The sequence below is a fragment of the Trachinotus anak genome, unplaced genomic scaffold (assembly GCF_046630095.1).
Source record: "Trachinotus anak isolate AG129_WGS33_773 ecotype Australia unplaced genomic scaffold, CSIRO_AGI_Tana_v1 ptg000008l, whole genome shotgun sequence".
In the NCBI taxonomy this organism is placed as follows: Eukaryota; Metazoa; Chordata; class Actinopteri; order Carangiformes; family Carangidae; genus Trachinotus; species Trachinotus anak.
The window spans coordinates 26,185,156-26,200,000 of record NW_027273859.1 but is presented as its reverse complement, the minus strand read 5'-3'; the positions used below and the strand labels follow the sequence as shown (position 1 = coordinate 26,200,000).

General features: G+C 40.1%; 1 protein-coding gene and 1 long non-coding RNA gene across 14 annotated transcripts in view; one reads left to right on the top strand and one right to left on the bottom strand.

Moving 5' to 3' along the window:
- LOC139624601 (spermatid perinuclear RNA-binding protein-like) overlaps nucleotides 1-14,845 on the top strand; it is a 75,749-nt gene that overhangs the window by 57,576 nt on the left and 3,328 nt on the right. For 2 of the 3 annotated variants that reach the window (XM_071483858.1, XM_071483859.1), the window contains 6 exons: nucleotides 6,824-7,032; nucleotides 8,945-9,094; nucleotides 9,598-9,732; nucleotides 10,743-10,883; nucleotides 10,966-11,089; nucleotides 11,816-11,866. In XM_071483858.1, coding sequence (XP_071339959.1) covers nucleotides 6,824-7,032; nucleotides 8,945-9,094; nucleotides 9,598-9,732; nucleotides 10,743-10,883; nucleotides 10,966-11,089; nucleotides 11,816-11,866 — 810 coding nt within the window. Of the gene's footprint in view, nucleotides 1-6,823; nucleotides 7,033-8,944; nucleotides 9,095-9,597; nucleotides 9,733-10,742; nucleotides 10,884-10,965; nucleotides 11,090-11,815; nucleotides 11,867-11,976; nucleotides 13,665-14,845 lie in introns of those variants that run through there. The other variant, XM_071483860.1, reaches the window with a different exon arrangement.
- Nucleotides 8,488-14,845, bottom strand: part of LOC139624603 (uncharacterized) — a 55,756-nt gene continuing 49,398 nt past the window's right edge. For 5 of the 11 annotated variants that reach the window (XR_011691687.1, XR_011691685.1, XR_011691682.1 and 2 more), the window contains 4 exons: nucleotides 14,429-14,709; nucleotides 14,241-14,333; nucleotides 10,948-11,139; nucleotides 8,488-9,075 (listed from right to left, as the gene is read on the bottom strand). This is a non-coding gene — a long non-coding RNA (uncharacterized lncRNA). The remainder of the gene's footprint in view (nucleotides 9,076-10,947; nucleotides 11,140-14,240; nucleotides 14,334-14,428; nucleotides 14,710-14,845) is intronic. The other 6 variants (XR_011691690.1, XR_011691686.1, XR_011691688.1 and 3 more) reach the window with 5 other exon arrangements.

The following is a 14,845-nucleotide window of genomic DNA, read 5'->3' as shown; positions in this document are numbered from 1 at the left end:
GTCAGAACAGCACAGAGGAACAAAAACTGAAATGAAATAAGATATAAGAAATTAAAGACACTGAGGAAGTGATACTGTGTCAGGTTAAAGCAGAGGTGCATGTCAGTGCTCCACCAACAACAGGAAGTCAGTTATTGTTTGTCTGCAGATTTGTCCCATTTACCAACCCACTCAGCTTTAGAGCTTAGTCTAATGAAATCATGTCGCACAGACGCATGTTTTTAGATTCAGTAGCACTTACAGTGTCTGAGAATATGATTATCTCAGATGTCCATTGTGAATAACTCTGCTTAGAAATCACTGAAAAAGACACAACCTATAACTCCAGAACCTGCCTGAGAATCATCACATTTTTAAGTTGTCTTCAGTATCACAATAAACCTGAACTAAGGATGTTTTCTGTCCGTCCATGAGCATGCTGCTAACAGGAAGTGCTAATAGCTAATTCATCATACTTTTAATGGTGTCTCTTTACTAAAATTGGATGGTGGATTGACCCACTGTTGACAGGGGTCGCACACGAGCACTTCTCTCTTGTTTATGTACATCGTTTTTTTCAGTGTCGGACTTTGAAAAAATCCTGTCTTAGAATATATCTAACAACTGTGCAAATACAAAGAAAATAGTTTAGTAGTGCACCTGATATGTGAACTCTTTACAGTATACACATGAATAATAAGTAAAATATACATAATAATATAATAAAGCTATACAGTTATATATAAAATTATATTATAATACAATACTATGAAGTATTTATATAAGAGAAATCGAAGAGAACAGCATGATTTAGCTTATAATATGATAATACATAAGAGAGAAACAATATAGTAGAAATATGGTATATAGTATACTATAGTATATAGTGATATAATTAATGTGCAGTACTGTATGGTAACTGTATATAATCAGGGACAAGCTGCAGGTGTTGTTATAGATAAGAAAACACTGAAGCAGGTTCATATTGGTGTATTTACCCAGTGAGCTTTGATGGTGATGTGCAGGTAAAAAGTGTAAATGAGCAACACTTTGTTTCAAAGTTCTCTTAGACGCCAGAGCTGAATTCAAAGGTTGCATCAGCAGCGTTTCAGCATTATTATATACAGGGAAGTACAGTTATTGATGTGGAAACATTGATTGTACGCCATTAGATGACCAGCAAACTTTCATTCTCCTGCACACACAGCCATCTTTTCCCTTCAAGTCAGCAAAACTGAGTGTCCATCATCATCATCAGCATCATCAATTTCCATTATCATCAGCTGATTATGAACAAAGTCTTTCAAGTTGCTGCACTGTAGAGACACTTGAGTGCTACATAGAGAGCTCTGTAGTTCAGACCAACTGCACATTAAAATTTCATTTCATCCATAACCTTGAAGCTTTCAGTGTTTATTCAGCTCTTCTGCAGCCGTGCGTGTTGACTAGCAGTTAAACAAGAGAAAAGAGAGAGGGTCAAGAGATCATCAGAAACATCAGACCGTTTCATAACCAACATGACCTCTGCTCCACTGGACCCAGGAATCAGAGGAGGATTTTCATAAAGACTTGATTTCTCTTATCCAAGCTGTACTGAAGGTTGCTGTCTCTGCTGTCTTTGTGTTAGTATAATGTATACGTGCAGGGAGTAGCAGTGCAGCAGCCCCACCTTCATGTGGCTGAGGAAGGCTATATTTGTACTTTTCATTTCCTGTCATGCAACATGCCACAAAACCGTGAGGAGCGCAGGATTCACTGACATTTTCCTCTCAGATTTAGATGTAGATTCCCATCAATCAGCAGTAGCCCTTTGTGAAGTGGGGAAGAGTCATTAGTGACTGTGTTGGTGCCATGTGAGCTCACCCTGATTTCAAAAGTTCATTTCCTGAAATTGTCATGTGTCTTGGCTGACCTATCCTAGGGTGCTGTCAGGATTTGTGTCAGTGTTGTGTGGACCCTCTACTGTGCTGTTTTGCTGATATATTTTGCAGAAAGTACATCTAGTAATGTCACATGATTTTGTAAAAGCAACACAACCCTCTTTTACTTTTCATTTTTCAGTGTTTGTGATTTAGAAGACATGCACAAAGAGATGGTCCTCCTGACTGAACTTTCGCTAAGCTTCCATCTCAGCAATAAATCTGTGGTTCATTAGCTCCAAATCAGTTGTTGTTTTCCTCCTCCACTTCAGTTCGGCTTCTTTTTTGCACAGAAAGGAATTAAAAATGCAAAGTGCAAAAGATGCATGAGAGCGTTCGGTCCAATCATTGGGGAGGGGGTCAGTCAGCATCTGACTGGAGAGTCAACGGTCGTACCCAGAATGCTTTGGTGCAGTCCACATCGTGCTCACTGAAGCTGAACTTGCTGAACTTCTCCCATCGAATAGTGTTTCCTGTAGTGGCCCCCTCTGTGGTTAGGGTGAGGTCACGGTTGGGTGTAGCAGAGCTAACTGGTCAGAGTTGGGTTGGAGTCAGATTTAGCATCTAATGAGACGACTGGTTGCTGTTGGGGATCAGGTTTGGTTCAGATTTAGATAAGAAGAAACATCTTCGTCATATCACCAGTGACTCTGACATCCTGCAGCTGTATCTTCCAGCCAGAGAAGTTGAAGAATTTATCAAAGGAATTGAGGAAATAAATATTTGAGCATCTGAAATCACAAAAATTTCAACAAGGGAAACTCGACGTGAAGTGCTGTCGCACTGTTTTGCTTCTTGCTGTTCAAATTTATGCTTTGTTGATCATCAGTCATCAACCAGTGATTATCAGGTATTTGTGTTACATTCATTCAGGGAGGTTTAGTCTTTGATATGTTCCCCTGGCTTTTTGTCGGCGCAACCTAATGTTAGATATCTCAGTATGAAAAACACATCTGGCTACAGGACCTGTTCAGGTTAAACCTGCAGAGTACACCTTATAGGTCGGTCAGATCCCCAGCACAAACCAGACCAAGACAAAACAAATCTTACCAAGGGGAGAAACGGACCAGAGTCTGAGTCGACCGGACTTAAAGACACAGGTTTGAAAATGTCCTAAAATACAACTAAGCAGTCCTTCCTCCGATGACTGTAGCCACCCACCCCAGCCCCCATCTCCCTCTCCTCCCCTTTCTCTCACTCCTGTCTGTCGATGTCACAGTAATTAAATTGTCCCTCACTGGTACGATCGTCTCCGGCAACTCTCATCTGCTTCCAGTTCAAAGGAGAGAGGCAGAGATAGAGAGGGATTAATACTGCAGGCTGCTGCCACACAGTTATCTCACTGCCTCCCGCCACACACACACACACACACACACACACACACACACACACACACACACACACACACACACACACACACACACACAGCACATTAACACCTCCCCCTCTCTCCCTCCCAGCACTTGTCCATCAGCACCTTCACATTCATCTTACGCTGCGTCTCCATCCATATTCATACTGAACCACACTTGAGTCTTAAGTGCCTGTCAGAACCTCACAGTCATTACACTCAGTGACTGTAGGACAAAAGACAAGTGTGTGCAGAAGGTGCTGGATGATTTACAAGCCTGAAGTGTTCTCCAAGTGGCACCAGCTCTACGAAGCCTGACATCGAAGAGTGGCCGTATGGACACAATATTTTAATGACTATCTCAGTATTTCTCAATTATTCAGAATTAGCCCAAGTATTTGGGTGTATTCTTCTCATCATCCAGTTTCCCAAAACAAAACCCCATCATTTAAGAAAAAGAAGAACCTTCTCACCTTAAGCTGTGACAGATTTTTAAGAGAAAATTAGAATTACTGCTTGGTGGTTGTATCCCTCCACCAACCAGCTGCAAGTTTCAAGAACTATGGTCACAATCTCTTCTTCCTGATTCACAGCACTGAAGAATGGCCAGAAGTGTTTTAGCAGAACATTATGATGTCACAGTGAAGTCGACCTTTGACCATTAGGTCATGAAATGTCATCACTTAATTTTATCCCTAAAGACACTGGAGTTAAATTGTGTCATATTTAGTCTATGGATTTATGAGTTACGGCCAAAAATGTGTTTTGTGAGGTCACAGTAGCCTTGACCTTTGACCTTTGGCCTTTGGCCAACTAATCAGTTCATCCTTGAGTCCGAGTGTTTGCACCAAATCTAAAGAAATTCTGTCAATGCATTACTGAGAAAATCACATTTACGAGGCCAAAACTGTGTTTTGTGAGGTCACAGTGACCTTTGACCAAGAAGTTTCCAACCCGAGAACATAACGCCTCAGGCTCTGGCTGTCGCCAGCGCAGAGGCATAAAAATCATTAAACGTAGACATGACAGTTGTGAACCATATCTCAATATGAGAATTTTTTAATAATAATGTCAACATTAATACTGAATGAATGCTCAGCCCTACTGTCACTGTGTCTGCTGTATCTGCAGAGTAGCTTTAAATTATTTCAGCTTTTACAATCTCTCTGTGTGAATCAGCTGTTACAGTCTTTAGCCGATGGCCTGTCTCTCTCCACCCCACAGAACTAGCAGACATTCTCATGTTGGCAGGACTCAGAGGTCACTAAACTGTTCAGACTGAACTCAGAAACCTTCAGCTGAAGCCAGGAAAGCACCACATTAGAGTATTTTGTGTTTCTCCCACACACATCAGTGCAACACAAAGACTTGAACCTAAAAGAGATCAAATATGACGACTGTATCTTCAGTCTGTGTCAGACTCAGAGTCATGATCTTTTGTTAAAGGCTCAGTCAACAGAGCGTCTCGTGCACGAGTACACAACATATTCACAGAGTGAATCAGGAAAGTATGAAGGTAATCGTGTCGCCGCGCACTACGAGCCACTGCAGTCCTGTTGGCACAATATGATATGTTGTACACATGATTTTGATGTCCAATGTCTTTAACATTCTCATGTTATATATTGTAAATAAGAACAGGTCCGGAAGACATTGTGAAATCAGAGAAATAAAGTATCTAAAAAGTTTATCAAGTTCAGTCTAAGTCTTATTTCTTGAGTCTACAGAAACATTAATGGTCAGGACTGATTTTAATGCGTTTACAGGCCAAACAAAATGAAGCCAATTCTCTGCAGCTTCAAAGCGGCTGACAGAGTTGGACTTAAAGCAGAGAGAGAGGCTTTATTATGGAGACAGCAGGTTTGTTATAATTGATGTCACCTAGTGTCACGGTTTCATTTTCAATTCATCTGTGAGACATTACTGCTCAGAGGCTCTGGGGAAGCGGAGAGCTCTCCTCATCTCTCGTCAGTGTGTAGGTGTGAAGAGGCTCTGACTCAGTGTGTCGTCAGTGTAACACCAGGACCGCTGTCAGCTCAGCCCCATCTACTGCCCATTAGCAGCGAGGGAGCTCGGCCAATGAAACAGCTTCTGAGACTTCCTGCTCCTGTGTTCATGAGTGGAGTCAGCGCTTGCTCTTATTACTTATCACTTTTATTTTATTGGCGGAAAATTGAGCATCAACAGTCTGTGCACAAGCACCCAGGCAGGTTTAAAGCACCGATGTCTCCTTTGTCGGAGGTTTGTTATCACATCCTGGAGGAAACGCTGAGAAAAATGTGTAACAATAAAACCTGTGTTTCTTAAAATTCAAAGGTATGTACCAGAGGTTTTGCACATTTCAGTCATAGACTGTAAATAAAGATGGACGTAGCCTCCATGACTTGACTCATAGTTTTCTGAGGCTCAGACGGGGCCGGTCTCCTCGTGCCTGAATCCGCCCAGCTGATCCAAAAATGCAAAGAGGTGGGGCACATGGAGCTGAGCATACACTTACCCACCTGTCACTCAAAGTGGCTACGGCCTCAATTATACATAACTTGAAGCCTTGAGACAAGTGAGTTATATAAAAAATAGTGTACTTTTTACTGTGTGGTAATGAGTTAATTTATAGTATAATAACAGTTAATACACATTAATAAAGATAAAGCAGTGATTCAGAAACTGGCTTTTGACACAAAAACTGTGTCTGCTTTGGGTAAATTTAACTAATATTTGACAAAAAAGACAAATTAATCCAAATTGTTTTATAAAGTTGAGAATCCAAGGCTGGGAACCACTGGACTAAACTCTATGACTGTAGATAAAGTAATTAAAACTTGCTCCACCTCGAGCAGCTTCAACAGTCAAATACTGCTTATCAGTGACACATTTTACTGCACAACTGCTACTTTTATTTTGATATTTTAAGTACATTTAGCTGAGAATATCATTGTATTTTATTTAAGTAGGAATTTTAATGCAATAGAGTCTTAGTACATTGTTGTACTGGTACTTTAGGTTAAATAAAGACTTAAATATTTCCTCCTCCACCACCACAGCGCCAGTGTCATCGTTTGTAAAATATTTAGCTGTGGTGTAAACTGTTGAAACTTGTTTGTGTTTTGAGCCAATTTCTACCCACAAATCTATTGTAGGAAATATTATAGGAAACATAATTACAACTAAAATAGACACTCAACTTTATTTATTTCTTTTTTTTAATTTGATGGAACAGAATTCACATTTCATGTTTTTGTTGCCAAATCTGTTGTTGTTCAGCCATTAATCTGTCAGGAAAATGGCCTCTTTGTCACATTTGTAACAACACACAACACACTGATCATCTCTGATGACCTCAGTGTCTGTGACCTGCTCCAACGTGTATTATGATCTAAACTGACAACAAAGTAGTGATGGATGAACTGATGAGATTAAATGAAGTGGTGATAATCAATGTTTTTGTATAAACTGTTTCACAGAGCAGCTGGTGAACATAGTGGAGCATTTAGCAGCTAAAGTTGATATCAAGTCAATATAAATGCTAAGAAATCATGAAGATTGACGCCCAGCTAAGCTGTTTCTCTTCCTTTAGTCCTGGACTGGAGGATGACGGATCCAAACCACCCCATGAACGCTCTGATGCGCCTGAACCAGATCCACCCAGGTCTTCAGTACCGCCTACTGTCCCAGTCCGGCCCGGTCCATGCTCCGGTCTTCACCATGTCTGTGGAGATCCAGGGAACCACCTACCAGGCCACCGGGAACTCCAAGAGAACCGCCAAGCTCCAAGTCGCCCTCAAGGTATTTTCAGAGCAGAAAGTGTTGCATGAAACGACGTGAAAAGATTCCTTGAAATCTGACTGACCTCCGACAGCACAGGCGTTACATCATTTCAAACTTTATTCATTAGTACAAAACTGTATAAAAATATGTAGATTCATGTTATACTACTACTGTAGTGCAGAACGTCTTCTAACAAATGCAAAAAAGAGAAACAAAAGCAGTGACAGATGAAAATGAGCCTTCTTGTTTATTGATCATCCGAACATTTTGATACTGAAGCGTTAGGAAGATCAATAAGTGATACTGATACTGGGATTTTCTTCTTTTCAAGACTGACGTGACACTTTCCAGCACACCTCAGTCTGAGACATTTGGATGTGTGAATATCTCATCGAGAAAATTGTTCCCGATCTGTACAGTGTCACATGAACCCTCAAACACTCGTCCGTCACTCACACACTGAGCTTCTGTTAGAACACATGTGATTGGATGGGATCTCTGAGTAAATATGACACGTCTAACTGAGACATTTAGTAAGTGCTTTAAGTCTGTGGTGGTTTATTTTTGATTTATTTATGTAGTGTACAAAATTCAAGCACAAACCTGAAAGACAAACTCAATTCTATATTTTCTGTGTGCGGCATGAAAGAGAGAGAAAACAAGAACAGACGAGCAAAAAGAAAACACACAACACTCAAACATTAGACATCGGTACAACTGAACGTGAATGTTTTATTTCTGTCCTTCATACTTTGAAGAGATTTTGCAAATAGATTTAGTTCAATCTTCCATATGTTTATTAATGACTTAAATCCTTTAATAAAACATTTAATGTTTACATTTATGAATAAAATGTTCAACCAAGAAAATCAAATTATTTAGGAGAAAATCCAAGTTCCTCTCTTTCATTCATCCTCCACCTTCAGTCTCATTTAGTTGGTGTCACAATTCATCCTTAGATCAGCACCCACTCTGAAAAGCCAGACCAGGATGAAATCTTCACTGCTGGATCCATTTATAATAATCTGTAAATAAACAGATTAAATCATCATTCTCTAATAGGTCTTCAAAGTTACTCTGCCCGTTATCACTAAATCTGAAACTAATAGTCAATATATCAGTTTATCTATGATTTTATTTTAATAACCAATGTTTCATTTCAGTCATTTGTCAAGAAATAATTATGAAAAATGCTTGGTTTACTATTTTTAGACCAAATCTGCAGATTAACTGGTAATTAAAATATTGATTTGTCGCAGCCCCTGAAAAGACAATGATTTACAACTAGAGAGTGTGAACCTGTTGTTGGGTCAGACTCAGTTACTGGTGGAATATAAGGCTGTAAGTGAAGGGAGCGAAACCAGCACCGTTCCTCTCTGAGCCGTCTGCCGAGGCGACATTTAAAGAGCTGAGCACGAACTCAGACACACAAACAGCGGAACTGTGTTAAATCGATGGCAGAACAGAAAGTGCTCGTTTTGTGACAAAGCTTTTATTGAAGTTCGACTGCTCACACTTTGTTTCACACACATTTTTTCCTTCAGTCACACATTCACACGTCCAGTACAGCCAGTCTTTGTGTTGTTGTTGTTGTTGTTGTTGTTGTTGTTGATGATGTTGTTGATGACGATGATGATGATGATGATGATGATGATGGTGATGGTGATGGCCACTTCGCTGTCTCACTACAGCAGCAGTTAGGTGGTTGAGTGCCTTGCTCATGGACGGCTCAGTGATACATTATGGATGTGACAGTGTGATTCACTTCCTGTGTGTCAGGACAGAGAGCATTTATCAGTTAGTCTTCTGATCAGGTGAAAGTCAACCTGAATGCAGAACAAACCAAACTGTTGTTTTTCTAAGGTAATGACATTTTGTCTGTCTGTGTGTGTTTTGTGATCTTGTCCCGGACGTGTTGTTCCCACCTCAGGCGCTGCAGGCTCTGGGCTACGTGCTCAGCAGTGATGGAGACGTGGACTCGCTGAGCGCCGACGAGAAGTCAGATGGCGAAGGCAAGAACGACAGGATGTCCACCAGCTCCAGCTCCACCTCCATCACCTCCTCCACAGATGCACAGGAGGTGGGGAACACACACACACACACACACACACACACACACACACACACACACACACACACACACACACACACACACACAAAAACACTGGGATTATGAACGAGTACACACGAGGTTTAGACGGATGCACAGACAGTGGCCTTTTGTGCCAACTTGTGATGAAATGGAGATTCCTCACTAATCACAGGCCACTGGACTCAGACATGTTAAAGGTCCCAAACCCTCCTACAGGAGCAGGACGCCCAGACTGAACGAGACACGAAGCAACATGGCTGCACACTGGTCCTGTCCACACAACTGGAAAGATAAATTTAAAGACAAGAATAATGAAATCAAAAAAGGAACCAAGAGGTCAAGAGGTTTATCTGCATTAGAATTAAGAGCAGTTATTGTACAGAGGATAAAGAAAAACTCTAAACCTGTATTGACCAGAGGATGTAAGACCCGTCTGTCTGTCTGTCTGTCTGTCTGTCTGTCTGTCTGTCTGTCTGTCTGTCTGTCTGCAGTCCAGACCTCCAGGTCCGATCCTGACAGCAGGAGGTAAAAACCCAGTGATGGAGCTGAACGAGAAACGCCGCGGCCTCAAATACGAGCTGATATCAGAGAGCGGCAGCAGCTACGACAAGCGCTTTATCATAGAGGTACAAGAACACACCCACACACACACACACATGCTCACTCGCTACTGCGTTTCATAGATTTCCTGTCTTCCTTTCAGAGGGTCTTATTAGAGATTGATGAGCAAGGGAACGTGTTTGATGTTCAGCACCTCTTTGCTTCCTGCATTTCAAAACGTCTTCACACGTCTCATGAATGCCAGAGAAGACGGCACAACATGAAACAAATTTCATCCCTTAAAATCAGCCTGAATCACTGTAGTTTATTTGGTTTTTAAGGCTAATTTTCACAGTGGTGTCATGAACTGAGCTGCATGCTTTGTCTAATAATCACTTAGTGTGTGGCAGCTCTTTCCCTGGAAAAACCATTTGGCACAAAGAAGTTAAAATACTTTATTTACAATAACATGAAAAGCTGAAAAGAAAAAAAGGAAATCTTTAAAGGTCCCATATTTTACACACTGTTTTATTTGAAGTGTTGATATCTATAAGAAGATATGTTTGTGGTTTTAAGAACCAAAAACAATAGTAATTTTAAAGGACTTCAGGACCTCGTTCCTGTGCCAGGATGGTCTGCAGTGCTGAGTAGTGCCTCTAACATTTGGTGACTGCTTTGTTGTGACATAACAAAGTTACAGAAGTCCTGACGGCTGGTTTTAAGGCTCAGTTTCTGAATACAGGCTGTGTGCATTTCTCTGTAGAATGAGGCTTTGATACTTTCACAGTATTAATATAGAACCTAGACCTGCTTTATAATCAAACAACACATGGACATCTGCCTTTAGATTATAGGGGACCTTTTAAATGTAAAAGGCTTTGACCAGCAAATGTTTCGTATTTTTATCCAAAGGTTTTATGCCGGTATTTAACTACACAACATTAGCCTGATAACCCTACTCTCACATCCTGAATGACAAAAATATTGTGTAATCTGACGCTGTTTTTGTTTCTCAGTTGGACTAATGCCACAGATGTCTTTTATAGCCACTAATGTCCTTAATGAGAAGACCTAATATCTTGGTGTGGTGTGACAGGTGGAGGTGGACAAGCAGGTTTTTCGGGGGACGGGTCCCAATAAGAAAGTAGCCAAAGCCAGCGCCGCACTGGCCGCCCTGAACAGCCTGTTCTCCGGCTCCAAATCTACGACCAACAAGAAGAAACGACCCAATCCTCCGGTGAGTGAAAACCGCTCCTGTTGTGAGCCTGAAATGATACATCATATACCGTGCTCGTGCTTACCTGTTGGTGTTTGTGTAGCCAAAGCGACCCATGGCCTCCGTGCTGACCCTCCCAGCCCTCGCTGCCAGACCTCCACGGGTCCCTGTCATCCCCAGAGCTCCCTACATCAGCACCCCACCCACACATGGATACATCCCCCCAGGTGAGTCACAGAGCGAGAGACAAACTTCCAGGACACATCTGCTTCAGCAGCTGCAATATCACATCAGAAAAGTTTGATGAAGCCTGTTTTTTGTTATTCATAAGCAAAATTCCACTTTTATTGAAAAAAAAAAAAAGTTTAATTCTATAAATGCTTATACAGGCTCAGCTGACAGTTGTGTAGTAACCTGTAGTTTTATCTTGGTAAAAAGGGAGATTAACTGGTAAATTTACACTTTTGTTGTCAGGTTCTTTTGTTGTGGTGTCAGCAATCAATAAATTTCTCTTTCCTCCAAAATGGGCAGGGTTCATTATCTGAAGGCTCAGGGCAGCGTTATAACTTTAATTGGTTAGTTTTGGTTGGGTGAGTAGTCTAAGGGTTGAGTTAAACAATTTTGTGTCTCAAGTGTAAACCTGTTCTCACCTGGTCCTGGACAGGTTATTAACTGTGGTTTCTGTTAGCACTGTGAGGCCAACTCCAATAATCATTTAAGATATTTATCAATCAAAATGCACAACAAGCAAAGATTCCAAACTGGAGAAGCTGGAAGCAGCAAGTGTATGACATGTTTGCTTAAAAAATTATTGTTGAATTAGCAGAGTTGCAGGTTAATTTTCACAATAGACTAATTGCTGAAGCTGTGGATGATCTGATTCAACATATCAGTCCAGTTTATGTATTCTGTGCAGCAATCATACTGTAACATGCTTTGTGTTTGTCTCACAGGTTTTGGTGCTCCTTATGGTTACAGCCCTGCAGGCACCCTCCCTGCCTACGGTAAGATCATGGTCACTTTAACTGATCAATAATCCATCCATTAAATCTTCATCAACACATCCAAACATATGAGTTTCTTTTCCTTTTCCTTTTCCTTTGCTCTTCTTCAGGTTTTCCCTCCAGAATGCCCTCAGTAGTTGTCCCAGTCATCAGAGTCCCCACAGCATACCCTGTCACCAACCTCTACCCCTATTAGGACTCTCACCCATCTCACAGGAAATTACTTGTTAAAGGAATATCCTGACTGTGTGTTCACGACACAAGCTTTAAACTCCAACTCTGAAATTTACAAACTTTTGTTTCCCCCATTCAGTGACTGTTGTTGTGTACCATGTTCCCTCTGGGCTACAGCAGCAACCAGCTGGATTAAATTGGCTATTAGAAAGTTCTGCAGCAGTGTTATTTATTTACTTTGACAAATAAGCTCTTTGATCGTCAAACCATTATGCAATGAAAAATTGAGTTCAGCATTCAGTTAGCTGCACTGTGTGAAAGACCGGTCAGGTAAATGTTACAGAGAAGGAAGCTGAACATCTGCTCAAGGTGGTGGAAATTTACTATAGGGAGCTAATTAACAACCTACAATAGGAAACCCCTGGAACCTTAACTCCAGGGAAGAGACGTCCACTGTAAGTCACCAAAAACAAAACACCAAGTACAGCACCTGCTAAATATCCATTGTAAGGAAACAAACAAACAGCCAATGTAGGGAACTAGAAAAAAACAAATACTTCACCTCCATTGTTGAGAAATAAATAAATATCTTCTGTAAGGAGCTAAACATTACCCGTAGGGAACAAAATAAAAATCCACTGTAAGCCACTGTACTAAAATATAATGTAGCAATAAGTGTTTTACATACTGTAAGAAGCTAAGGACGTTCTATGTACAGAAACTAAAATATTCACTGTAAAACTGAACATCCTCTAACATCACCTGTGGGAATTACATAAAGAGATCCATAGTAAGCTACTAAACATAAAAAACTACCATACACCATTGAAACATACAAAGTAGGAAACTAAACACTACGAACGTCAACAAGTAAACATCCTCTATTAGGGAACTTACTACATATCCCATAGAACTACACAGTGGATAGATAGGCAGATAGCAGCTTTAGGGAACTCATAAAAACACACCAGTTACTAAATATGCAATGGAGGAAATTGAATATCCACTGTAAGGATACAAACATCCCCTTTTGGAATTGATGGCCAACAAAATAAACCCTACAGGGAACTATATAACGGACAGCCACTCTAGGGAACTAAAGAACTCAACCATTGCACACCAACTCAACATCCACTCAAATTCAATGAACGGTCTCTAGGGAACTAAAGAAACATGTACCATACACAGAATACGAAATGCACTATATAGTAAATTAGGGAACTGTAAGGAACTAAACGTCCTCTGTAGGGAACTAAAGAAACAACTCACCGTAGACATGTAGGAAACAAACTCAAAATCCACCATAGCAAAATGAAACCCAATCACTATAGAGAACTTAAACACACAAATATAGAGCTTAATAAATATCAGCTGTAAGGAGCTAAGGAAACAGCCACAGCCAGTAGGGAACTAAATATGCAAATCACAAACTGATAACATGTAGACTAATAAATGTAATTGATCAAAGAGCTTCTTTGATGAAACATTAATTACTCCTTTAACAGTCACTCATGGATGTGAACATTGTTTTGTACCTTAATTTCTCTCTGTTTTCTTATGATGTTTTAAGTTAAAATAAAAAAGAATTTAAAAAGAAAATTTAAAAAAAACAAAAAAACAAAAACAGGTTTACAATAATCGGTTGCACTGAGAGACCTTTTCCTTTTGTTTGGATATTGAATGTCCGAGTTTACATTTACTGTTGAGTATGAGCCATTTTGTGTTGAGTTAAAATACTTTCTTTTCCGAGAGATTTTATTTTGACCTGTTTGTGGGTAATATTCTTTTTAAATAAATGAAATTTTTGTCAACAGCTGAGTAACTTGTGGTTCGTAATGTTTTCAGTTTAAGTAATGTCTTAATTTAATGCTTTTTTCTAATCAACGCATTTATTCAATTAACCCTTGCATTAGTTAAAACTGTTTGTTGCATGATAAAAGTTGTAATGTAAAAACTACTGTAGATTACTCACCTTGATTACTTTCTGTTATGGGATAAGTTGTTTTACAATATTTGGGGAATATTAAGTTATGTTTGTATTATGATTTACAGCCTGAACCACCGACATTAACTCCCTCACCTTAAATAGTAAAGTAAATCAGCTTCATTCCTGATCAATAACCCAACCCCCATCAGAAACTCTCACTTTCATAGTGCTGGCCATTATTTCTATCAATAACTATAATAACACTGAACTCACCAAGTGAAACGTTGAGGCCTGAAGACATTTGAAAGACGAGTCAAGAAACCTGAGCAGTCAGACGATTAGACAGGACGGAGTCAAACTGCAGCTCTGGAAGAGGAAACAAGGGCAGGATGGTGAACCCTTATTCACAAACAGTTTGCAAACAGTTTACAAATTCCTTACCTTTGACCTTACATATTTACCGTAGTTGTGCACAGTTTTCCACCAACATCTCAGATGCTCACTGTCAGTTTTGACCTCCAAATACAGTGGTTTAGATATTCTTCATAAAATATTCACTTGGTTTGAACCTTTCTAATCGTCTGTCTTCTTGTGTCTCCTCTTTGGTGATGTCACCACATTTTCAGATCTTAATAACTATGGTGAAGCCAGTGTTGTTATTACAAAATCAAAACTATCCTTGAAGTTACAGCTGCGCCAGGCTCTTCACACGCACTCAGGTACCCGGGTTATTGATTGCTTCCTGTAGAAACATGATTTATGAAACATTGCGTAAACAAGACGTCAAACGAAAGATAACATCTGAACTGAGCACCTAAAAACAACGTGGTGAAAAAGTGATTGCATCAGTAATACACTTAAGATGAGTCATTCATGGA